Source organism: Crassostrea angulata, chromosome 3 (assembly GCF_025612915.1).
Source record: "Crassostrea angulata isolate pt1a10 chromosome 3, ASM2561291v2, whole genome shotgun sequence".
Lineage (NCBI taxonomy): Eukaryota > Metazoa > Mollusca > Bivalvia > Ostreida > Ostreidae > Magallana > Magallana angulata.
The window spans coordinates 12490268-12516194 of NC_069113.1; the positions used below are offsets into that span (position 1 = coordinate 12490268).

A 25927-nucleotide genomic window follows, 5' to 3' on the forward strand; every position below is an offset into this window, starting at 1 on the left:
AATTTTAAACAATAGTTAAACAGTTGTGCAAAAATTGTTGTGTATTTCAATAAAAGTTTTTTTTATCAATGTCCAGGACAATCACATATTATTTCTTCTATAACTACTCGATCTCCCGTAAATGTAAAATCTGCACAGCCCAGAGACGTCCGTCCTTCCGATAGCGAACTACTTTTACCCTGCCCCTTAAATTTGACGTAAGCGCGATGCTTTTTTCCGTCTGTGACGCTGAGAGCGGTGTAACGACAGGCCTTGGTGTGCTTGGATTTGTAGAAACATTCGCCGGCCAACTCAATGGTAGCACTACAGTTTTTGACGTTCTCTGTTATACTGCATGATGTAGCCGCTGTAAAGAATAAACAGGATACACAATTACTACTCTGAAACATAAATTTAACAAAACATTTTTGTAATTTTATTTTTCAGTATAATTAAGAACGCATATGAAGAAGAGATCATCTAAACACGTTTCCGTTTTTATCTTACAAAAAGTAAATATGTGCACAGAAAAGCAGTACACATGTATTTTAAAATTTGCTTACAATAGAAATAGGATGTACCAATTTTCGCCAATAGAAAATGCTTATAACCTACGTTTACAGTTCTTCACACCGTCGCCAGTAAATCCTATATTACATGTGCATTCGGGCACACCGTGTGTGACATCACAGCTGGCTTCTGCGTGACATCTCTGCTTTTTACCCTTTACCATCTTGGGCTGTTTCTGTTTCGGCAACTTTCGACATGTTTCAGTTCCAGAACAATCAGGTTTAGCGTATGATGACTCAAGCTGAAAGAAAAGGACATCTTGGTTGATTAATGTTTAAACTGACATGGATTTTATGGATTTTAATCATACATGTTTTATGCAATATTCGCCAAATTATTGCTATACTATATAATACATTTATTAGCTCATATTAAAGAATACCGGATAATAATTTGGTCCTCGAGAACAACCACAATCGTTTTGCTTAACACATTTATCTCCACTCAGAACGAATCCATGCTTGCAGCGACAGCTTTCTGTCTTTGGAAGGCCGCATGTTTTTTCTGCATTTGGATCCGTGCACATGTTGGGACAGGCGGGTGCTGACCACCAATAAAACTTATTCTTTCCGCATTTAAGACCTTCAAAACAAGAACAAAATATAGCGATAAACTTTTTATTATTTACAGTATTAATGGACCATAATTGAAATACATGAATGGTCTCGGTATCTGTAGTTTACAGTGGAATACCTTTTGTACAAAAGAATAACATTTGTTCAACTGAGTTAATTAAATGTGATGTTTCTAGAAAATAACCTCTAATAGCAAGGAAAGCCCCCCCCCCCCCAATAAAAAATAACTTTAAGATTTGAATATACAATTTACAAAGAAACCCCCTTTACGTGATGTTGTAAAAAAAGTAAAAATTGACCATAAACATATACCATATTAACTTTTCTAATTGCGAGGAAAAAAATAAACCTTTTTCAGACAAAGATTTCCTTTTTTTGTTACATGGATCTGTTTCATATAACATTTTGAACAATTGTATATCTCTTATTGTTTGAAATCAGAAGTTTAATCAGTTTATGAGCGAATAGAAAATTACAAAGATATATGAATATATTGCTTGACATACAAAAGACTTACTCTTTTTGCACGATGGTACACGGTATCTCCAATACAATATTTTACCCCTCTTTGCGCATAAATCGGCGAAACCCTCCAGATGCCTGCAGAGAGTTGCCTCAGAGTCTATGGGCGTAGAACAATAATCCTTTCTACAAGCTTCATACGCTCTGTCTGCAAGTTCAGGGAACGCCTCCATACATGTCTTGAAAGGTGAATATCTGTACTTTTTATTCAATAAACCACATTTTCTAAAGGAGTACGAGTTCTGTAGGTTCCAGCATGAACTCGGAGATTCCAGAGATTCACATCTGCAACGAAATCATTTGCAAAATCCTTTAATAGTTTCCCCCAAAACATAATGGAAGTTATCTAACTTTTTTCAATATGAAAGGAAGTATATGTATAGGCGCATGTATTAAATGATAAGAAAATGTATAACTTACGTTTGGTTATTGTTAGATTCAACAACAAGATGGCTCTTTCCTACAAACGCCCCAGCCTTCTTTCCGTAGTTGGATACATCTTTACCTTCGCTGGTTTTCAGGTCATCTCTCTTAGCGTTGCAATTACCACATATACCAGTCAAGGAGCTTCCAAAGTCCAGAGGAACGGAGAGAGTAACCAACCCTCTCCCATTCCAGAACAACCTAATGCTACATTGGTTGAAGAGCACCATCACGCCAAGACCGCTGTAGTGGATTATGATGGAGGTGGATGTATAGGGGAGGTAGATCTGTAGGTCATCAACCTGTAAACGTAGTTTGGACAGACTGTTATTGTTTGGAAGTCGGTATCATTCAGTATCGTGTTATTAGTAAATAGTTAAATATCATGATATTCATAAATTCATTTTTTTAAACAAGACACTTGCATGTAAGTACACGTTAAGGAAAATAAAATTGAAGTAAAATCAGAAGACTGATAATCCTGATAGTATTTCGTTAATGTATACTGACGTGCAAATATATTCTGGGTAGTTTTATTTTTCGTTCTACATAAAAATATTTTTTAATGAACTACCCCATACCATTACTTCCAAATTTCTACCCAAGTGTATCTTTTTGCCAAAAGCTGTTATTTCCATGAACTCTAACGCTGAGCCTCTTTTAGGCGAGTCTGTCTTCTTGTACTTGATTTCCGCGTTGTACTGACAATCTGACTTCGGGTTGATGTGTCGTGACAAGGTATATTTACAAGTTCCGGCAAATCTTAAAAAGTTACCGTCATACAAGTTGTACCAATTGTGACTTGTGATAGAACAGGTACAGAGTTCTGAAAACAAAAAACCAAGTGTGTTCTGCGAGATAATGTTTAAAGTATATTCTTGCAAGTGTGTATTGTTTTTGCTATCGTGATCATAGTTAAATTGAACGGCATTCGTCTTGGATACCGAGTCCATCATTCTGACATACATGCATTGACGTACTTTTACAAACGATGCCGTCTCCTTCAAACCCGCCGTCACACTTGCACTTTCCACGGTAACAACTGGCATTGTCACCACATCGAAGCCGTTTCCACCCACAGAGTACTGAAGTTGTATTTTACAGAATTTGTTAACGAAATAATATTTTCTAATTAAAAACTTAAACTTCATATGATAAAGTTCACGGCTGGATATTTGTATTTTTTTAAAAGTTATTTATTATATTTTATTATTATTATTTTATTATTTTGGATACTAGTATTAATGAGAATACATGGTAACTTGTGTCATAGAAATGTTAAAAATTTAATATAATTGTATAATAGGTGAAGAATTATTTTCGGAATGTCATTCAAAATCATTACATACATTTACAAGTTTCTCCTGATCCGTATGTTCCCATACTGCAAACACATTTATTGTTTTTACATCTGGCATACATATGACATTTCTTTCCACCACATGTATCTGCAATAAAATTATTTCTATGTATTTATCTAAGATTAACGAGGTCAAGGCTTATGATGATTTCATATTTAGCGATAATAATCGGCGATTATGAATATTGTATTATTATAATTTTATTACCGGTACAGGTAATGCCATCTCCGTAGAATCCACTTATACATTTACATTTCTTTCTTCTACCGTAATTCGTGCATCTTGCATTCTTTCCGCACACCTTTCCGCCACAACTCTCTGACAATTGAAAAACAATACATTAAATAAGACAAGAGTAGCAATCTTCCTCAAATGGTTTATTGCAACATTCTTAATATACGAAAGGCTGAGATTAATGTTTAAAACAACAATAATGACGATTACAAATAGCAAGATTTTCATTGTATAAAGTTTAATTTGTAAAAAGATATTTAGTACCCTGACACTTCGTGACGCCGTTTCCGATGTAGCCACTCTTACACTGACATTTGTTATTTCGACATATCGCATTTCGCGCGCATTTGGATACGTCACATTTCACTGAAATAAATTAAAAAAAAAATGATAATTCCAAATAAATTCAAAGGGAAGGCAATACAATATGATAAAACCCCTATAAATATCTCTTCAATTTGTTCAAATCTTACGTAAGTTTGTTTTTGAAATACATATGAATATGTTGTTACCAGTCATTTTTAAGACTTTATCGATAAAACTTGAGATAAGTAAAAAAAATCAACGTTCAGAATACAAGTAAACCAAAATAAAGAATATTGCTTTACAATCTTTAAGGTGTCCATACCTTCACATCTTTCACCAATCATGACGTATCCTCTATTACATGCGCATTTATTATTGACACACGATGCAAATCGTGGGCAGTTGAAGGAGTGACATTTTTCTGAAATAAAAATGTAATAAAAATTATGAAAGCTTTATCCATTTTTAAAATAAAATTTACGCCAAAGTTATAAGTTATCTCTGATCTGTTTTTCTTGGTTAAACAAAGACCTGACTAATAAATTCAAAATATATATATATCTCACTTTCACAACTGCCATCTATTTCAACAAAGCCAATTTTACAGGTACATTTGTTATGACGACATACGGCGTTGGCTTGGCATTCACTGTCCACACATTTCACTGGAAAGACATATTTTTTTAATGTCCTTATTCAATCTATTTATGTTATAATTTAGCAATTTAAAAAAGCACATTTAAAAAGAAAAGTTTACCTTCACAAATGCCATTTACGTCTACAAATCCTTCCATGCATTTGCATTTGTTATCAACACAAGCAGAATGTAAAGGACATTCGCTATCTGTACATTTAACTAAGAGAAAAAAAGTAAAAATTATAAAATATTATATCACTCATTTGAAAACTTTTATGTTCAAGTATAAGCTTCCAAAAAGGAACAACCTTATTTTTGAATATGAGAACAAACTGATCAGGCTGCACAAAACACTATGCCTCATCTGGTTTATTCAAATACTACATAGGTATAAGATTGACCATTCAGTTTTTACTAACACTTACTCTATGAGCGAAGCATTTCACACCACAAAAATGGACAACGACGCCTTTCACAACATGAATGTACGTGTATATTTATCGAAAATTTAATATATGATCATGATACATGTTCATCTTGATTATTTTAAATAGAATTAATCACAAACGTCCAAACACAATAGAAAAACTAACGGCATTTAAGGAATTACTAACTATTGTTAACATTTAACATTTTACCTTCACAAATGCCTTTGTTTTCTATGTATCCATTTGCACAAACACATTTATTTCCCTTACAAAGAGCATTTGATTGGCATTTTCTATCCTCACATTTAACTGAAAAAAACCCCAAAGAATACTGACATTACGGTATTTATTTGAATAAATATACGTATCAAAACGGTGGAAATTATATTTACGTGAATGATTCAGGACTAAAACGAATATGTATGAGATTAAGTCCTACCTTCGCATACTCCAGAAACGTTCACAAATCCAGACATACACGTACATTTGTTGTTGACACAATGTGCATTCGATGAACAGTTGCCGTCGTTACATTTTACTAAAACAGGTTAAATCTTATGGTTATACTCTTTTACGATTAGCAAGTCAATGTAGAAAATAACAGAAACACGACTTATTTTGAAACTGACGAGCAGTTAACAAAATTTAAAAATATCATATGTAATAATTTTTAATTAAAATACTGTTTGCAATAGAAGTCTTTATTAACACCTCTTGTGTCTCAAAATGTTCAAATTTCATATTTCAATTAATTTTCTAAAATTTTGGCAAGAAAAAAACTTATTGTTTTCGTATTTCTAAATGATCAAAATGTATGATATGCGATTATAGATATTAACGATTTTGTACACGATTTGCATCACGATTTTTCCTACCTTCACAAAATCCAGATAAGTCCACAAATCCAAATTTACAAGCACATTTATTGCTGACACATCTAGCATTTGTCTGACAATTTCTATCAAGACATTTCACTGAAAAAATCATATCTCATGGAATTTAAGAAATAAATAGTACGTGTTCATTTGCGGTTTTTTTTTTTTACAGGAAAACAAATCATTTAACAAAGAAATATCACTGATCAAGAAATGAATAGTTTTTCTTGGACGTATCGGAAACATAAAAAAAATTATCAAGCTATTTTCCACTTGTGTATAACTTATAAAGATTTGGTAACTGATTAAATGAATATCGTACCTATGCAGGTCCCGGAAACGTTCACAAAGCCTGTCTTACATGTGCATTTATTTTCAACGCAGTGAGAATTCAAGGGACAGTCTTTACATTTTTCTAAAATATTGGCCAAGTGAAAAAAAAATATTCAAAAGTACAATAAAAATTGATCAACAAAAATAAATAAATAAATAAATAAATAAATAAATAAATAAATAATAAATTTTTCCATTTTCCTATTTGTAGCTGAGATCGCATCAGTATCAAACTTAAACAGTAAGATAAAGCCTTAATAATCATTCAATAAGTACGCAATTACCTTTTTAATACTTTTATAAAAAAAATTCTCACCTTTACATTCACCAGAAATGTTGACAAAGCCTGGATTGCAAGTACATACATTTTCTAAACAACTAGCAAATGTTGGGCATTTGCTATCGATGCATTTGCCTGAAACAATTTTTCATTTCACTTTATTGCAACAACAGGCAAAATAGTATCTTAGTTTAATTCATTGATGAAATATTGACATATCTTAAACATTTGTCACAATTTTTTTAAATATCAGAATTTTTTAGCAAACAGGTTTTAATACAGTCCGTTATTAAGAGGCATTGTTTTCTATTAAAAAATCTTAAAATGATACAAAACGTTTCATATTTTTTTTATTTACAGGACAGCGTAATGTACTAATTCTTTTGGTTAGAAATACAGCGAAACTTCTCAATACCGGCACCCCTTAAAACAAGCACCCCCTCAATATCGACCCATTTAAAAAGTCCCGGCTAGCTCCCTCTTTATATAAATCCTTAGAAAACCGCCCTCCCCCCCCCCCCCCCCACACTGAAAACCGGACACCGGCCGATCTTAAATAAACATGTGAAATGTACCTTCACAAAACGGACATATAGCCAGAAGGACAGAGACACCCCAAAAATTGAAGGAAGGTGTGAAAACAGGGTACACCTACTCGACACTGATGTTAATCACCATGATTACGAGTGTTTGTTTATGGCTTTATAAAGGGTGGGTAATTAATCTTCGTTGTTGTGTTGTAATGATGAATGATCAAGAGTTTGTGTGTGTGTGTGTGTGTGTGTGTGTGTGTGTGTGTGTGTATTCTTGTGTTAATTTTTACTTCATTAATTCATATTTATTAATTGTATTTTATTTTAATCAGATTAAGCAAACGTCAACATTAGCATTTTTATTATAATGATTACCTTTTAATACTTGATGTTGTTTTAAAAAATTTTGCTTTAATATGTAAGCTGTAAAATATTTTCTACTTTGAAAAATAGCAATACATTTAATTTACATCTTAAAACGAAGGCAATCTTACTCTAATTTTGTAAAAAAAACAATTTATTTATAAACAGACTCAGAAAGATTTACCTTCGATTGTTGATGTCTCATCTCTTTCATGGGTTGTGGTTTTATCGTACAGTGTTGTTGTTGCTGTCAATAAAAATCAAAGTACTGAAGTACTGACTGGAGTTGATTTTATCGATTATTTTTTATTTTAGAATCAACAATACGTTATTTTGCCTGGCAAGTGGTTTCTTATACATGTTTATATGTATTTGAATTACGCACATTTTTTATAATATGAATACTCGGACTTTTCCGAAAAGAATTTCGATAAAACCCATATGAATCATGCCGTGTAATATTCAAAGATACTATTAATTCCATCAAGGTACGTATCAATAATCGAAATATTTCTGAAAAATTGTATGGATCCAAGCAATATTGGACTCTAGTTTCGTTCAACTAGACGCTCGGCTGTCTCCGTTAATCTCCGACAAGCAAGAGAGATTCTCTGCTTGTCGAAAATTTACGGAAACCACCGATCGTCTGGTTGAACGAGACTATAGTAATCTCTAGCGTAGGAATACATACCACTACAAAAAATATCTAAATTGTTCCTACCATTCAAAATCTGACTATTTTCATGGTATTTATAAATAAGTTTCCTTGAAATACAGTGCTTTAGAATTCATTACAGCGAATTTATCAATTATTTTCGAGAACTAAGTCTTGTCAGCGGTGATGATTTGTGCATAGGTCCAAACATTGTTTCATTTTCGGTTTGCCAGAGTAACTACATAGGAGATTGCACAAATTGCAAGCTATTCCAAGTTTTCTTTAACAGTTCTTTAAAGTAACATTTCTGAGCTTTATCTTTATAAACCGAGTTTATATACCGAGTTTTCCGTAATAATGAGAAGAAAAAAAATATTTTTTTAATATTTTTATTTATATTGATAGTAATATATAATATGATATCATAAAATATTTTCACACACGAAATGTATTGCTAGAATGTCAAAAATTAAAAAAAGAATATTAGAATATATCGGTCTCGTTAGCTGAAAAGTTTTTCCTCCAAAGACTTGGTTTCATTTAATGAATGAATAGTATAACAATATTAACCATTTGGTAGTGTCCATTAGGTGTACAACAGAGGACTGGGAACGATAGTATTGTCTAGCCGCCTAACTAAAAGTCATTTTTTGAAAATTGTCTAATTAAAGTAATTTTCTCATAATAATGTAAACGTTTATGCATATTTTCATTTAATATGAATGATTTGGTCAAACAAAGGGTTAAATAGCTTATTTCATAATAGAAAAAAAACGGAACACGGAAATGTTTTTTAAAACGTCTTTCCCCTCGTGAAACAAAAATTCCTTTTGAGCGGTTTTATATATTGTTATTTAGCATATCTACACCAAAGGATTTGTTGTTTCATGGGGGTGGGGGGGGGGGCATATGTCTACAGACCGAAAGAATTCCCCCCCCCCCCAAAAAAAATTTGATTTGTAAAATTTCGAAAAATAATTAACAGATATAAATTAACATAAAATTTTACTATATTATCTAACGTAAACATATGATTATAAAGTTTTTATGCAAATATCGGCCGCTATTTAATATTTTCCTCACCTACAGAGACCGATTTCAATGAATTTTTTTAGTCCCCCCGTAAGCACAACTTTTGACTACAAATTTGATTTTGATACAAATTAATTAGGATTTGTTAAGTTTTGATCATTATTTTTAGTAGATAAATTTGTTTTTGAATATCTGACAGAGATTCCGAAATATTTGGATGTAAAATGTAGGCGGGAAACGGGCGTTAGCGCTCGCAGTTCTTAACCATCAGATTTGCCTTCAACTTTGACATATGATGATTTTAGCCATTAATTTCAATAAATATTTAGTAGAAACATTTAGTAAAGAAAACTCCAAATACTTTAACTTTAAAATCTAAGCATTTTCCTATATTCTTATACAGAATTCTTCATACTGAGTTAAATATCCCTCTTCAAAATTGAATTAACCTTTCTGCATAGACAAACTTGATGTGTTCGTATGAAATGAATACCTCAACAGTAAGTAAGCTAAAACATTACATTCCCATGCTATTCATAAGAAAAAACACGTACTTGTACATTTTCCTAGAAAGGTGATAACTTTATCAATACATTTCACTAGTTTTTCACTTCATATACATGTATTTTCTAACCATAGTTCATTGATTACCTTCCGTTGATGTTTTGGTTTCCGATGCAATGGGCAACGTTGTAACTAAAGCATAAATTAAAAACTTTGAAGAACTCCCTAAATAAATTTTTATTCATTCATTTATAATCAATTCAATAACTTTTTTTTATATAATAATATATATTAAAATTGTTTGCACATTGTTTTTTTAGCAATAGTTTTTCTAAATAAATTTAATTTGCGCTACATTCTGTCGATGCACATGTACACCTTTAGGGTGATAACATCTCGTTCTAATTTTTGGGACAGATATAAACCAAATGAAACTACATGTATGATTAGAATTCGGCGTTCGATTCGCGATTTTTTATACTCGTTATTTGATACAAAACGGTTGATTCGCGGAATCAAGTACTCGCACACTGGAAGGAATCTACAGCTTTCATGTATTTAGCTTATTGTTAAAGGATTTTGCAAAGAAAGTTTCAATTTCAACAGTTTTAAAAAACAAACGCAATTTTACTTAAGCTAATTGAATTACTAAAATCATGTTTCGTTTTACCTTTCATGGTAAAAGTCATCATTCTTTCAGGAGTTGTGACTTGTTCGGGTCCTTTTGTTGTCACTGTCCAAGAAATAGTTTGAATTTTATAAAATGAAAATTCAAAGGATTTCAGTATTGTTTTGCCTATATGTTGCAGTATGATTCACGAAACTACATACACGTACCTTGTGGTGGAGCATATCCTTGGGTCTGGATTTCCGGTAAACTAGGAAGAGGACTAGCTACTAAAATAAAAATAATGTCATAGACTAAAGCAATATTAGTTTTGACACCCTGTGTAAATATCTAATTAGTAAAAAAAAATGTTGTAATATGTTATTTTTCAGTATTTTGAGACAAAACTATTCTCTTTAGTCTTTCTTTTTAAATTCTTAGTTACTACATAAATTTTTTATAAATCCAATCTTTCACAAACCACATATTGGTAATTGAAGATGGATTCTTATCATTTTCTTTTTTCTGCTTGATGATTTTATGATTTAAGAGTAAAATAAAGATCAGTATCAGGCTCAAATGTTATATTCACCATTGATACAAATGTTGAATAAGAACATGCGTATATATTTTTATAATTTTTTCTGTACGAAAGTTGTAAATGTACAATGAGACACAGAAACGAAATTTTACCCTCTATTGTCGATGTTTCGAGCCTTTCACGTGGTGTGGTTCTCTCGTACTGTTTTGTTGTTACTTTCAAAAACACGTTAATACACATTAAAGGTAGTGCTTATCATTCGGGTATAGGTTCTATATCGACTTAAAGACGACATGACATTCTTAAATTTACTTTACATAAGCTTTATATACATGTTTACATTTGTACATGAATGTGTAGAAGTTAATGCATAACTATATTCATCATTCAGGTAATTTTTCTCATAAAAATATCAATTTTATATTGTATTATATCTTTGAAACAACAGACCTAATGGTTTCAAAAGAAACATGACTTTAAAAAAAAAACAATGTTTTGGATCAATCAAATAGAAGTAACATTTGTTAATTAAAATGTGATATCACGGAAGAATTGAAAAACAATCTGAAGAATTGTTTTGGTGATCAAACAATTCATAATGTGATAGTAGAGTTATGTTACGGTTATGTTATCTGCATAGCTTTTAAAGGTTTGATATCATTCAAATACTCAAAACGGAAATTATAAACCACATGATGCGGTCCATTGCATATTGAACTGGGCATTTCACATAGAAAGACTAGAAAATGTAATGGAAAGTAAGAATATGCATTTTCACAGGAAGAAATTAATTAAAACCCTGTACGTATTGGTGCTTCCTTTCAAATATTTACTTTCGGTTACTATTGGTTACCTTCCGTTGATGTTGTATGAGTTACTGGTGTACTGGGTAACGTGGTAACTAGAATAAAAACCATAGAGTTCAAAGTAAGACAAAAATTGTTGAAACATTTCATATTTTTTTGATTCATCAAATAAGTAAGAAGATAATATTTATGAGAACTTTTTGGAATTCTCTCTACTAAAAACGCATATATATGTGGTTTCATCACTATTGGCGAGATTAATTTTGCGATAACTTTATGCGATGTTTTGTTTGAAGATCAACATGAGGAATAACAATCTATCGTTTAGACAAAAATATTTGTAACAAAGACAAGCCTAAAATAGCTTCGTGAATTGAAACAAGAGGCCCATGGGGCCACATCGCTCACCTGAGCAACAATGGGCGTTCAAAAGATATTGTGCCATATGGCCCTCGGTAGAATAACAATGAAATAAATATTGTAAAGTATTCGAATTTTACACTTATTTTTGCATACAAGTAATCTTTGACATTGTACCTTCATGAAATACTGTTTTTACACAGAATAAGAAAATCCCACGCAAGATATAGAACTAAATATTTGTTTGGGGTTACACTGTTATATAACTGCTAATTCCCTGTATTTTCGTTCTGCTCCCCTCCCCCACTTAATAAAGCGATCAAAATATATGAGAGCATGTAGGTACATTTTCTTCCTCAACTACTTACTAGTTATTGTATCTTTTTTTAAATATAATAGTTATTGTATTTTATCAAAAAAATCCTACATGTATATATGTGAAGAAAAAAATTGCACCTCAATGCGCTCAATTTCTCAAATTAAAAATATTCAACAATTTTATTTGTCTTCTCCATTATAATTAAATGACTGTTGTTTACCTCGCGTAAACTCGTGACTTTTATAACTTTACTCACACTTGATTGATGAATACACTGGAATGAAAAATGTTGTCATGTGACATGTTAAAGAGCTATAAAAATCAATGTTACCGTATTGACAGGCACATCACTCTTATTTACTATGGCTCACCCATTATTTTCATTTTTATTCAAAAATAACAAATGGCTACAAACCAGGATAATTTTCTGCTGTAATATTTTCTTAGGAATAGCGATAATTCTTTTATCCCCGCAACAGAAATGTGTCAGAACTATGGAAACTGTTTTAACGATGTCGTTTTTACTTACTCACATTTCACATTATTCATTGTACATGTATAAAGAGGGGGCCCCAGAGAGTAGTTATATACAGCATATCATTCTTTAATTTTTTTGTGTACAAGTATTTAACATACTCTAATTCATATAGAATTTCTAATGATCAACCAAAATTTCAGCGTCAATCGTAGAATTATAAGCAAGATGAGCTCAAAATTTTGCTAGGTTTGAGTCATATTTTGTTTACATGAGTTTATTACATTCAGCTTAAGATTTTTAACCTGGTATTTCCTTTTCGGCATTTAAAATGGAAAAAAATGAATGGCCTCAGATCTGTGTACAAACATAGAATTGTGAGCAAATCTCTGTATCTTGCTTATAATTCGAAGCTTAACACTCAAATATGGTAAGTAAATAGAAATTGTAAACAATTAAACACAAGAAACATGCACTATAACAAATAAAGAACACAATTTATTTTTCAAAATGAATCATATACATGTATATACCTATATATTTCCATCAGCGATATTAAACTCTATTTAAACTGAATAAACTCGAGAAAATGTCGAACATCTCAACAAAACATATTGCATTATTCTACCATTACGCAAAAGATATGATATCGAATTACCGATAGCCTGATTGAATTGCATTTTAGTTCTTTCTTAATACATCAGTTGTTGCTTAGTTTGCGCAGGTAGACAGTAAACTGTTTGATTTACCGAAGTCTCTGTTTGATTTGATACGTAAAAATCAGGAAATACAAGCGACAGTTCCCAGGTTAACGCAAAGCATAAATGAAAACGAAACGAAAATCACAACAAGCTAATACCACCGTCATATGTGAGAACTGTCAACGCATTGAAATATTTAGCCTCAATTTACTTCACAAAATCGGCACCAATGTATTTTGCATGTTTCAAAGATTCCCACCGTACACGAACTGTTGCACAACAAACAAATTCATCATTGTCAGATCGACCCGTTTATCATATAGTGTCATGGCTGCTTTAAACAAAGAACCTCGTTTTAGAATTATGGAATACGAGTCTTGGTAAAATGGGTAAGCATACCCGGGCCGGGGCAAAATAAATGCCGGGGCAGATCGGCAATCGTCAATTCCAATTACGCATTATTTTGCAGCAATATTTACACCAAATACAAATATACTATATCTTGAAATTTTAATGAGATTGGCAGATTAATAACTGTCAATCTTTTGTTTTGCCCTGGCCCGTTCATGTCTACCCATTTTACCAAGACTCATGGATGCTCTAAATTGCTTGAAACACGCCTTTTCTTTCTTATTATTTTCGTAATAACTCAGATTTGAAACAGAATTAACCCATAATTTTTTGCAATTTATCTTTTCCTTCCCATAAGAATTATTCATGCTAAATTACGTTGAATTTGCCTCAGTAGTTCTTGAGAAGAAGATTTTTTAAAATGCACCCCCCCTTTTTTTTTTTTTTTTTTTTTTTTTTTTTTTTTTTTTTACAGTTTTGAGGTCTCCTCCGTTTTCAATGAAAATTTTTCTTTCATTTCTGCAATATATATTTATCTTTCCATAAGAATGCTTTGAGCCAAATTTGGTTGAATTTGGTTAAGTGGTTTTAGAGAAGTTCAAAATGTGAAAAGTTTACAGGCGGGCAGACGGACAGAAAGACGGACAGACGGACGGACAGAAGGACGACGAACAAAATGTGATCAGAATAGCTCACTTGAGCTTTCAGCTCAGGTGAGCTAAAAATCAGATAATTTTACCTTCCATGGTAAAGGTCATTGGTCTCTCGGGAGTGGTGATTTTCACGGGTCCTTTTGTGGTCACTGCTAAAAAGTATGGATTTAAATAAAGTTACAAACATCTGTAAATATCTGTATTTATTAGTGTACATTTTGGATTTATAACGTAAACATTCATGAAATAGCATACCTTCTGGTGAAGCAAATAATTGCGTCTGGGTTGCAGGTGAACTTGGAAGCGGGGTAGCTACTAATTGAAAAAGAAGTAGTTTCATAGAATATAGCAAAATCATAAATACTTTCTTCTATTTTCATATCTTATATAAACAATGAAATGCTTTTCTAGCTTAATTCATTTGGAATATGAATCTGGCGACATTGCAGAAAAAATACATAACCCTCGTTGGCTGGTTATGAATTTTTTCTGCAATGATGGCCTTCTTCATAACCCGCATGAATCACTTAAAGAAAACATTTAATTGATTATATTTACATCTTTCTTTTAAAAGATTAATAAATTGATCGTAAAAATAAGAAAAAATCATTAAATTACACTTAATGTTTATCAGTAAGTTAGCTAACGTAGACAGCCAAATCGTCCCCTATGTAAATTTGAGTCTAAAGTAATCATGATGATTATTTCGAGCAGTCAGTGATTTTTCTTTCTTAGACCGCTTTAGGTTTGGCCGATCGGTAAAGATTGGTGGAGATTTCAGTCCGACTGTTCCTATAGAGCTATGAATCAACTACGTGTATAAGTTTCCATATGAAAAAGAGGGAATCATATATACTCGGTAGATGTAATTATAACCTTTTGACCATATTGACTTTGAAATGTACAATGTATTTAAAATCATATGTTTTCTGTGAATTTGACTATTTCAGTGAAGGTTTATACAAGAAAAAAAAAGATTGCTAATCCAAATGTGAGTGATGTATATGAATAAGGTGTTTTTTAAAAACAAAGTTTTTCTGTTTAGTATCTTTAAGAAAACCCTTTATTATTAATTTGTTTTCATCTTCGTCAATGTGAAAGCACATAAAACATAGATACGTGTACATATACACATATATTTGAACAATATAAGCATACACATGTAAACATCATTGTATCTACATGGAATGAGGCTGAGCTTTATAATAAGAGTAGAGAAAAAATGTTTTTAAAACTTCTTACTTCTCTAGTGATAACTCAACTCAATTTCTGTCTAATATTTTTCAAATAACACTAATTGTTGACATTACGATAATTCCTAATAATATCTATGTGAATGATTTAGTAACAATTTCTAGGAAGTGAAGTGTTTCAGCTAGTTGTTTACTCTCTGTAACGATAAAACACGGCTATCAACATACTTGGTATACATCCAGTTGACGTTTTCTTATAACCCTGCTTGCAATCTGTACACTTAGGTTGATCATTCCTAAAAATGCAATTAGTATTGACACAAGGACCTTGCTCGGATTGTAACGTTGCTTTTCCATTCACTTTCTCACACTTGTACACCATGGAGCAATCATTAGTTGTCAGTGTTTTTCCAATCTAAAAAACAATTGTTAAGAACTTAAAAACAATTGCATCATTATTTTGACTTTAACATGAATTGACTTTTTGAGAACTGCCAGTATATTACAATACTATTAATGGTTAATATATATATATATATATATATATATATATATATATATATATATATATATATATATATATATATATATATATATATTCACTTTTGTTTGAGCATGAAATTTTTAAGAATAATATTAATAGTTTATAATTTACTACAGTGTCAATCATTCAAAGCTTGTCAACTTACACTTATATAATCTCCTTCTGGAGTCGTACAACCACAATTACTCGGCTTCACGCATTTGTTTCCATCCCAGAGATATCCTGCCTTACATTTGCAGCCCTCGGCAAACGGTAGGGTGCAATTACCTTTAAAGGTGAAACCACAAGTGTGCGGGCAACCAGGAATTCCTTTACCAAAGTTAGTTTCCATATTTAAGTGGGAATTACACGTAGGTCCTGTTAAAAATGGACATTGCATCAGAAAAATTGTAACAATCAGAAGGTGGTCTGCATTTCATAAATTAGATATTTGAATTTCGGTTTTATTCGTAAAAATGATTAAAAAAGTATTATTAAATCACTAATTCTATGCGAAAATTGATATTTCGATGTATATCTTTGTAAGAAAAGTTAAAAGTATTACTCCTGCAATCATTTAGCGGGAAAATCCTCCAATTAACATTGTGACCTTTAGCTCTACACATGCTAGAAAATAAATCTAAGGTATTGCAGCCGGCTTTTATTCCTTCATTCTGATTTAATCCCATGAAGTTGCAACCACTATTTATACAAGCTTCTTTGAACGCTGCATTTTCTTTCGATGTCAGATTGCATCGAGATTTGATTGTCCCATCATAAAATTTGCAAACTTTCATTCTCATCAGGAGCTGCGATCGTCTGTTACACTTGGTCGTAGTGAATGTATTTTTGCATCTGTTTTAAATCAAATGTCTCAATGAATCAACTAGATAAACTTAAATTAAATACTAATTAGGCGTAAATGTTAAAGGTTAATGATTTTATGGAGACAATTTAAAATCTATTTTTTAACGATATCAATACTTCCATTTCTATTATTTTCTTCAATTATTAAAAATGAAATTAACACCGGTTTTTAATTAAGGTTAACTAAGGAACTACCTTGTATTTGAGCCCTTCATTGTTGCGTATTTTGAATACACATCAACATTTGTAGGATCATCTCGTCTGTCACCATTGCAGTTTCCACATATGCCATCAAGACCGCTACTGAAGAATGTTGGAACGGATATCACAACATTAGATGTTCCATCCCAGCCGATTAATATACCACAACTTGGAACATAAAGACGAATTTCAAACCCTGCATTGTAGATGATAAACTTAGAACCCCCTGCTGGAAGAGTGCGAGGTTGCCCATTGATCTGTATAATGAAAAGTATTTTTAAATACTATTTTTTTTCGAAAACAAACTTATTAAATCCCAATTTTCTTATACAGTCAAATTTCGTTATCTCATACTCGATGGGACTTTTAAAAACTTCGAGATATCAGAGTAATTGAGATATTGAGGGTAAAATACTAAAAAAATAAGTGATTGGGACAAAATCACTTCGACTGTATTCGAGATATCGATGTTCGACTGTAATAAGTTTAAATGTGTAAAGTATATTGATTAATGACAGTTGATTTAGAATGTTAATAATCGATAAGTACCTTGACAATCTTGTTTTTAAGGAATCTAATGTCCATGTCTAAAACATTTACAATGATATAAGTATCTCCTGTTCCTTTGTTCATGACATCTACAGAATACGAGCATGTTCCTCTAGGAGACGTGTCTGAGAATGAAGATAACAGATATCGACATTTTCCAGAAAAGTTGATTATTTTTCCGTCAAATGTTTTGAATATGTTTGGACTGCTTCTACCACAGGAACATATTTCTATAAAAAAAGAGAAAATAAAATATTTATTATTGTGGACCATATGCTTTTCTCATACTTGATCATAATCAGTAGACCAGAGTTTCTAAATAAATGAAAAAAAGAGGGATAGGGGAAAAAACTCCATTCTGAGTATGTATGTCACTAATTGTAAACTATTTAAAAATTGTCAATGAAATTAAACCAATAAACAAAAGGCTGGTTTTATCAGAGAAGTTTCAGTTATCTGAACAGTGTTTCTATGGCTTTGAATACCTACTTGTGCATTGTATATCCCCTATTCCGAAAAATCCATTTAGGCATGTGCATATCCTGTTATCAATACATTCTGCATTGGTCGCACAAAATTTATCTCCACATTTCTCTGAAGATGGAACAAATGAAAATGGAAAATATGACATAAGATTTAATAAAAAAATGAAACAAATTTTTTACTGAAATAACTTATAAAGCAAAATTTTCAAAACTTATTCGATCTTGTGTTTACTTAAGCAGTCATATGAAGTGCTGATCTGATATACTATTTTTCAACATTTTTAAAAATTTTACTTATAGCAAAATATGTTACCAAGATTGCAATAAAGTAATGTTATAAATGATGAAAAATGAATAGCATACGTCCTGGAGATGGCGTTGTCATGACACTTGATGTAGGAACCACGCTGCTTAAACCTATCATAATTCAAAATATATACAACCAATATCAAAATGTCATCATCAACATACTTCAAAATGATCCTTCATAAAGTATAACATAAACATAAGTTGATCTGAAGTTGTTGGAAAAAACGTGTTATATCGATAACACATCGATAAGATAAACTTTTGTACATGCAGAAATTATCACAGGTGTATAACAACACGATCGTCACCTGACAGAAATATTTAAGGGCAGCTGTACATGCATGCTAATTATATAATTGATAACAAGTGTTAATATCCTTGGAAATATATAGTTAATGGCCGATGAAAGGTTACTTTTCAGAGACAGATAGCCAGAAATTGATGAGCAAAAAACATCTGTTCAAATCACAACTGATTAGAAAAGAAGCCTGCAACCGTAATTTAAATTTGATCAGCTCCTTTGGTATAATTTTGGTTGGTATTAAAACAAGAAATCATTAGTACAGTTAGAAAATAAGCTATATATATATCATTTTAATGGTATTGAACATTTAACAAAAAACCTTGTACAAAAGAATATTAGAAATGATGGATGATGTCCATAATAATTTAACAAAAATTAATACATTCAACTAAAGAACATTTTTTTAAATACGGCTGCGCAATAATAGCGATATTCTGATGTATTGCGGTACATGGACAAAAACTATCGTATTGCGATACATATGCATTTTTTCAACACCATGTATACCAGGTTTATTGATCGTGCTTGGAATTTCGTTCCGGGCTCGGGATTCAAAAATTATGATTTGAATTAAAAATGGCTGATGCATTTGTAATCGTTCCAAGTAGTGAAGAACAAAAGACGGAAGTTTTGATATTGTGACTGCTCAAAGAGCTTCCTTAAAGCCAAACATCTTTATATGCTCATATTTTAAACAAAGAATTGATTGACTACTTAGGTCTAGTTTTGCTTGATGATAATCACCTTTTTTTTTAAACAGTTTATATATTTACACCAACAATATTTTATTCTTTTATCTTACATAGTAGTATAGTACTAATGAATTTTGTATATAAATCTATTAGTCGATTAACATTAAAAAAGATTCAAATTTCCATTAAAGGGGCATGGTCACGATGTTGGCCAAATTCAAGTTTACTGTTTTTATTATTTACAATGATTTAGAAATTTATTCCTAATGATCATTTGAAATTTAAGAGTCAGACGTAGAGTTTTGAGCCCGATCCAAGGCTCACAATTCTTTGTCATGTAAACAAGGTTTGTGTCCTGTTTTTGTTTACGTAGGTTCAATATACCAGTAAATAATCTTTTTCAAGCTGATTTGTCAATTTTCTTTTTCGCTTAAAGCATAAACAAACAGTTTCCAACGTTTAACACAGTCATTTCAGATCTAAAGCTGGAATTTTCACTTCAACATTCAAAATGTAAACAAAAGAATTTGTTTACATAGCTAAGAATTGTAAGCTCTGTAACTCGCTTATAACTAAACGGATGATACTCAAATTTTAGTTGTCTATTAAAAATATCTTACTGAAGCATGGTAAACATTAAAATCGGACAAATAATTTTGACCAAAATATTGCAATACATATCGCAATACATTTTAAACTATCACAATACAGAATTTACCCCCGATACTCAGCAATACTTTTAAATAAAAATACCTTCCTATAAATTCTAGAGTTATAAGTTAGAAATTAACACCATACATTCAACTTGACAACTCTTTCCAAAAAGCAAAACAGTTTTACTGGGTTTAATTTTTTTCACGCATTCGTTTCTATAATCCATGTTAACGGTATCTTAAAGCGTAATCTAATTCAATTTGAATGTTCTTTTAAAAAGTAATCCTTTTCACTCTATCTTGAGCACGCTGAAATAAAATATTCTTACACATTGTTTTCTGCTTTACTATATTTAAAGATCCATCTTTCCGCTAAGAAGTATCTTAACCTCAAGCCATGATTTAAGGGATATACGAGGGTTGTCCCAAAATAATGTATGCAAGACACATAATTTATAATCTGTTCACTGCAATTTCATTAGACTTCTATATTTTCTTCAATGACCCTTTGGCAAACAATGCCGAAAAGTTCAAATCTGTACTTTATTTATGTCTCGAGAAAATGAATAATTAGAAACAACAAGTTCTGTCAGGCGGCGCAATGTGCGACGTCGAAAATGTCCAGTTTTACGTTGTTTCTAAACCCTCCACATCGTTTACGATAACATTTACATTTTATTTCCGAAAATGTCTTAGAAAAAATAATATTATTTAAACATGTAACCAGCATGTACATTCAATATATATTTTTTTTAAAAATATGTTTTAAGTACAAACGATCTGTCGGCCCCAAACTTGTCCTGTATTACTTGTTGTCTAACGTCCGTCTTACCGAAATGTGTCGTTCAACATTTTGACGTTCATTGGTATCGTTCGGGGTTTCTTTTTTTTCACTTATTGTCATCATACTTGTTCAATTATTTTGAATGTTGTTTAACTACTTATTCATAAAACGCATTTCTCATCGATTTTGTTAATTTCATTTACTTCCAAAGCTGCTTAGGATTTATTTCATGGTCTTTACAAAATTGTATCTGTTAATGCTGCGCCGCCTTAAACGCTGACAACGTCATTTTATTACAAGTTAACTTTTCAACTTGTCACAAAACGCGCTATAAAATATTTAAAAGTTTTGTTATAGCCAAAACATTTTCTGAGTAAATAATAAAACGATTATCAAATATCAGTGTATGTTTTATTTAAATTTTTTTCATTCGAAAAGTACTTTTCCGCCCAATTTTCAATTCATTATGTTGATTTTAACTATTTGTATTTGACATTGCGCTGCATGTCGAATTTCTGATCTAACATGCTTTCATTTCACTAATTTAATCTCAAACAATATTCGATTTTAAAACATTATTTGAATGCAAATTTCTTGTACCCTTTGTGGCACAAATTTCATCTTCCTTTGTCTTCGATTAACTGAATAACGCCACTTGTCTACGCTATTTTGGGACACTCTCAGACGTATACTCTCAGACCCAGCCAACAAAAATTTAACCAACTTAAGATATCGCAGCTACATGTACAATGACTATTAAAAATGCATTGGCAAAGTGAAAAAGTGGCCTATTATTTAAGTTCAATCGACCAGCATACATGAAGGCTTAAGGAAGGAGTCTTTTCTGGTTTTCGACTTGTCAAACGTAAATTTGATTAATTGTTCATTAAATCAAGATGAAAGGAAATTAAAATAGTATATTTTTCTTTCTTTTTTACTATCATACAACTTGGCATAGAAAAATGTAATTAATGTTTAGAATGGAACAAGGACTATATTTTTGGCGTAATATTGGCGTAGGAAAATTTCACATCTTGCGCAATTCAGAATTGCTGCAGATTATATATATATAATGAGTCTGTTTTAGCATTTTAAAAACAATAACAATAATGTTGGATTTTTTTTACTTATGTGAACTAATAATATGATACTTGGGTTTCAGAGTATGTTTTTAAAATATGATTTGCCTATCAAATAACATTTTTATAAGCTTTTTAAAGCGCCCATTCTATACATTGATTTTTGTGAAAAAATCACTAAAATCAGTTTTTCTCTCTTATGAAACGGTCAATATATTAGCTTTTCTGTCAATTTATATCTTTTTATAAAGTCTTCATAATACATAAAAATTAGAAATATTTTTATTATTTGAAGCATAAAAAAAAAATCAAAATTTCTTCAAAATTTAAGAAAATTAGATGAAATGCGGGCTAAGCAATATCAATTTTAGTATAAATATTTATTCCAATTTAGTAGTATTAGCTGATAGACATTCTCATGGTCTATGATTTCATTGAAGATTTGAATCTTCAAATCTTAAACAAATGTCTACAGAACTATAAAGAGCTACACTTATTTTTATCACTCTTTACGTTGAGGAAAAAGGTAGTGACCTTGACCTGACCTTTATCCGAAAACAAAAAGGTCAAATTTAATTAAACTGATAGAATCATAAAGTAATATGATCCGTTTGACTGTGTCAAAATTTCATGCATTTCTTATTATAAGAAGTATGTTTGATAATGAAAAGACTCCTTCCTTAAGTTATATTTTTCTTAAAGATATTACCCTCTTTTACCTTTTGCTAGATTCGGTTTATTTAAACTTTATTATTTTTTAAATGCGAAAGAAATGGAAGATATCAGCGTTTTGAATTTATTTATTATTGTTGTCTATCACTTATGTTCCTCGTTATTAAGAATTTTGACAACGATATTCTCTTGCCGTAATAATCATTGTTTCGATGCAAGTTTAATTTTCAACATTTGTCGTGTAATTGAAGCCATTATTTATAGTATAAAAGTCTGTTATTCATGAACTGTTCAACACAGAAGGTTTGTTTATTCGATAGTTTTACTCTATACCCACACATCCCTTTACTGGTTTTTGAATCTCTCCTGGGACCCATTTTAAGTTTGGAGTGATAAGGGATCAGGTTTTTTTTTACCTATATTCCTTTATCAAACTTTGAATACTAGTATCTCCTTGAATAGAGTTCACATTTTGTTTCTACCGTTATTTCAAACAATGCAGTAAAATGCAGAAATGTTTAATTGTAGTAATTTAAACTTTTCAACCTGTAGATGAGCTAGATCCTTTTTTACTGATGATGGCTTATTTCAAACTGCATAAATCATTACAAACATAGTAAAAAAAAATATCGATGAATTGTACTCATAACGCGCATCACGAGCCAAAGAGTAGTTCGCTTTTAATAGTTGGAATCGTTTATCATGATGGTGTTATTTTTTCTAAAAAAAAAAAAAATTAGATAGTATCCACTAAAAGTTCAAAGAACAATTTGCAGCAGCATTAGGTAAGAATAAGATTCAAGAAACTTGTCAAAAAGTAGCAAAATATGTTATTCAAAACTGTCATGGTACTTTTTGAAATAAAAATGTATTCATCGGGTTATCTATAGCTATTTTTGGGAAGAGGGAATCAGTTGGATTATATATAATGTTGCAAGATGAATGTTTCTATCTGTTATATGCGAATATGAAATAACCAAACTAAAATGAGTCAGCTCGTAGAGCCATGTTGCAGGTCTCACAACACTATTTTTCCGAAGGTTCCATCAAAACATTGCTGAGGCAAAATAATTTCCGAATTCCCCTTCGTTTTTAGGGGTTTTCCGCAAGCAACAGGGACTGTACCTTTTATGAGATGAAAAACAACGTGTAAATTGCCTGATTTTCCCACCTTTGTAAAAATACGAGGTCACTTGAATTTTTGATGCCAGTTCTTTCGGCGGGGGGGGGGGGGGGTGAAAGGGCTCGAACATGATTTTCAAGCACATGTGTAACTTTGATGTAAACAAACTCTCGTGCCTTTGCAGTGTGTTTTTGCTACTTAATTGGTCAGGAACAATTGTTTTAAAAGTTGTAAAGAGAGATTTTCCCAGAAAGTTGTTTTCAACTCGCTACCCGTGTCTAAAGTTGCGTAATTTTGGTAAAAATATACTAGTATAGTTAAAATAAATAGTGGTGTGAAACCTTAAGAAATTGTTCATGGCCTATGATCAGCTGCAATAAACAGACTGAGACTTCCAGAGCACCTGGCTTTGCTACTTTCACTTTCAGATTCCATTGTTTGTTAAAGGTATCACACCGGTAATCGACCAATCAAAATGAACTTAGTCAATTGTAGTTCCATATATACTTCAGAATTATTTTTTTCCTTGACTGCATTTTTACATTTTCCTTTACTCAGTTTTAAAAATTTTTGTACCACTGAGTAGGATATTTCATTTATTTTGTTAGGTGATGATCTTTTTTCACAGGGACTACTTCTTTCAGGGCACATGCAGCAGCTTCCTGGGGAGTGTGCAGTCTGTTTACATACAAATGGAAAACACGTGGTTTTGAGGGTAGACCTGTTTGGAGCTAGATATTTTGAGAAAATGCAGTATCGCTTGCCCTTTTTATGGTGTTAGCTGATGAGATAGGTAACAAATAACATTTCCTCCGAATATTTTGTCATGAAAAATACAAAATTTATGATATTTAAGAATTTTTTCCCCTCTATAGTGTTATATAGTGAAAACAATTACCGGTGTGATACCTTGATGCAATTATTGATCTTGATCCCGACTTAAATTTGACTTTTTTAGCTTCTTTGTTACATCATGTCAATCATATCAATGTATTCATTTGAAATAGATAACAACATAAAAATCATTATTACAAACTAAATTTACAATCAAAAGTTTGGTTTCAATTGTAAATACATCATGGTATTTTTCTTCTAAAAGGCATGCATACACTATTTAAATTTTTGGAAAGTTATGGACAGTAATGTTTGTAAACTGCGCGACATTTATTTTATACTATTAGAACAACACCTATTCAAAACCCTAACTGTAAAGTATATCATGAAATAATTGTTTTTTCTCAATCTTTGAATGATATAAGGATTTTTTTTTTTATTTTAATGTTGTAAATATTAAGGAATTCGCAAATATTTCAAGAAAGAGTTCTTTCATTTTTTGGCACTTATAAAAAAACCAGCTTCCCATCCTTACATTAATTAGGACACTGTAGATATCTTTATATTTTAAAAAGCTTAACAAAAACGTAGGTTACTTAAATATTAAAAAAGATAACCAAACAAAAATGAAAATAAACAACAACAAAAGAAAACAATAAAACTATCGCTTCAGACAATATACGTTAATGACTTGAAAAAAGCCAAACTTTATCTCCGTGTTTTACACACGTCAGTTTAAAACGTAAAAATATGCATCGAATCCATAAAGAGAGGCAGTATTATATTCTTAAGTCATAACATTTTCTTTCAGTCAATTTAATGATATGGTGTTGTTCAAACTTTCATTGCTATATCATTATAACTAATGACTTTAACTTTGTCAAAATAATACATAAAAGACTGAAGAGTCTCTTTATATAAAATTACAAAATGTAAATTATCACACATGCACTTCAATCTGTGCCTTAAGATGTGATTTGAAAGATTTACCTTTCCTCCGACAACTGCCTATTCCTTTGGTGGATTTGCATGTCTCTCCTTTGCCACAACTGTTTCCGACCTTGACAGCTACAGGTGTCCCGCCCACCAACTTGCAGGACATTTTTACATTGCAGTTCTTGGAGAGAATGGAGGTTCCTTGCTGTAATCAGAAATATGATGCAGTCAAAACACAAGTGTCTTTGTGGAGAAAGATAGCAATACAGCCTGATTTTCTTGACAATCGGTGGACTTTGG

The 25927-nt window shown here is 31.3% G+C and overlaps 2 protein-coding genes across 2 annotated transcripts in view; both read right to left on the bottom strand.

Moving 5' to 3' along the window:
- Window positions 1–61: 61 nt before the first annotated feature.
- On the bottom strand, window positions 62–18644 carry LOC128176790 (zonadhesin-like). Its single transcript, XM_052843328.1, has 33 exons — window positions 18605–18644; window positions 18246–18350; window positions 17757–17986; window positions 17202–17464; window positions 16705–16994; window positions 16306–16517; window positions 15845–16031; window positions 14679–14738; window positions 14510–14575; window positions 11612–11659; window positions 10911–10973; window positions 10448–10507; window positions 10281–10343; window positions 9758–9802; window positions 7604–7666; window positions 6560–6658; window positions 6233–6325; window positions 5911–6009; window positions 5475–5573; window positions 5246–5344; window positions 4728–4826; window positions 4537–4635; window positions 4293–4391; window positions 3929–4030; window positions 3638–3748; window positions 3419–3517; window positions 3050–3154; window positions 2651–2895; window positions 2067–2371; window positions 1642–1931; window positions 932–1131; window positions 595–790; window positions 62–346 (listed from the first exon to the last, which is right to left on the bottom strand). The coding sequence occupies exons 1-33, from the start codon at window positions 18624–18626 to the stop codon at window positions 66–68; spliced, it is 4497 nt and encodes a 1498-aa protein (XP_052699288.1). The 5' UTR covers window positions 18627–18644; the 3' UTR covers window positions 62–65.
- A 6987-nt stretch (window positions 18645–25631) lies between these two features.
- LOC128175697 (IgGFc-binding protein-like) overlaps window positions 25632–25927 on the bottom strand; it is a 55265-nt gene continuing 54969 nt past the window's right edge. The window contains exon 89 of the mRNA XM_052841518.1: window positions 25632–25832. Coding sequence (XP_052697478.1) covers window positions 25632–25832 — 201 coding nt within the window. The remainder of the gene's footprint in view (window positions 25833–25927) is intronic.

Bases quoted from the DNA above. Each gene is read 5' to 3' on its own strand.
- LOC128176790 (XM_052843328.1), bottom strand. From the start codon at position 18,626: ATGACAACGCCATCTCCAGGAC. The intron at 9,803-10,280 runs GTAAAACGAAAC...TTTATGCTTTAG, and splicing joins GATGACTTTTACCATGAAAG to TTACAACGTTGCCCATTGCA. The intron at 4,827-5,245 runs GTAAAATGTTAA...TTTTTCTCTTAG, and splicing joins AAACAAAGGCATTTGTGAAG to TTAAATGTACAGATAGCGAA.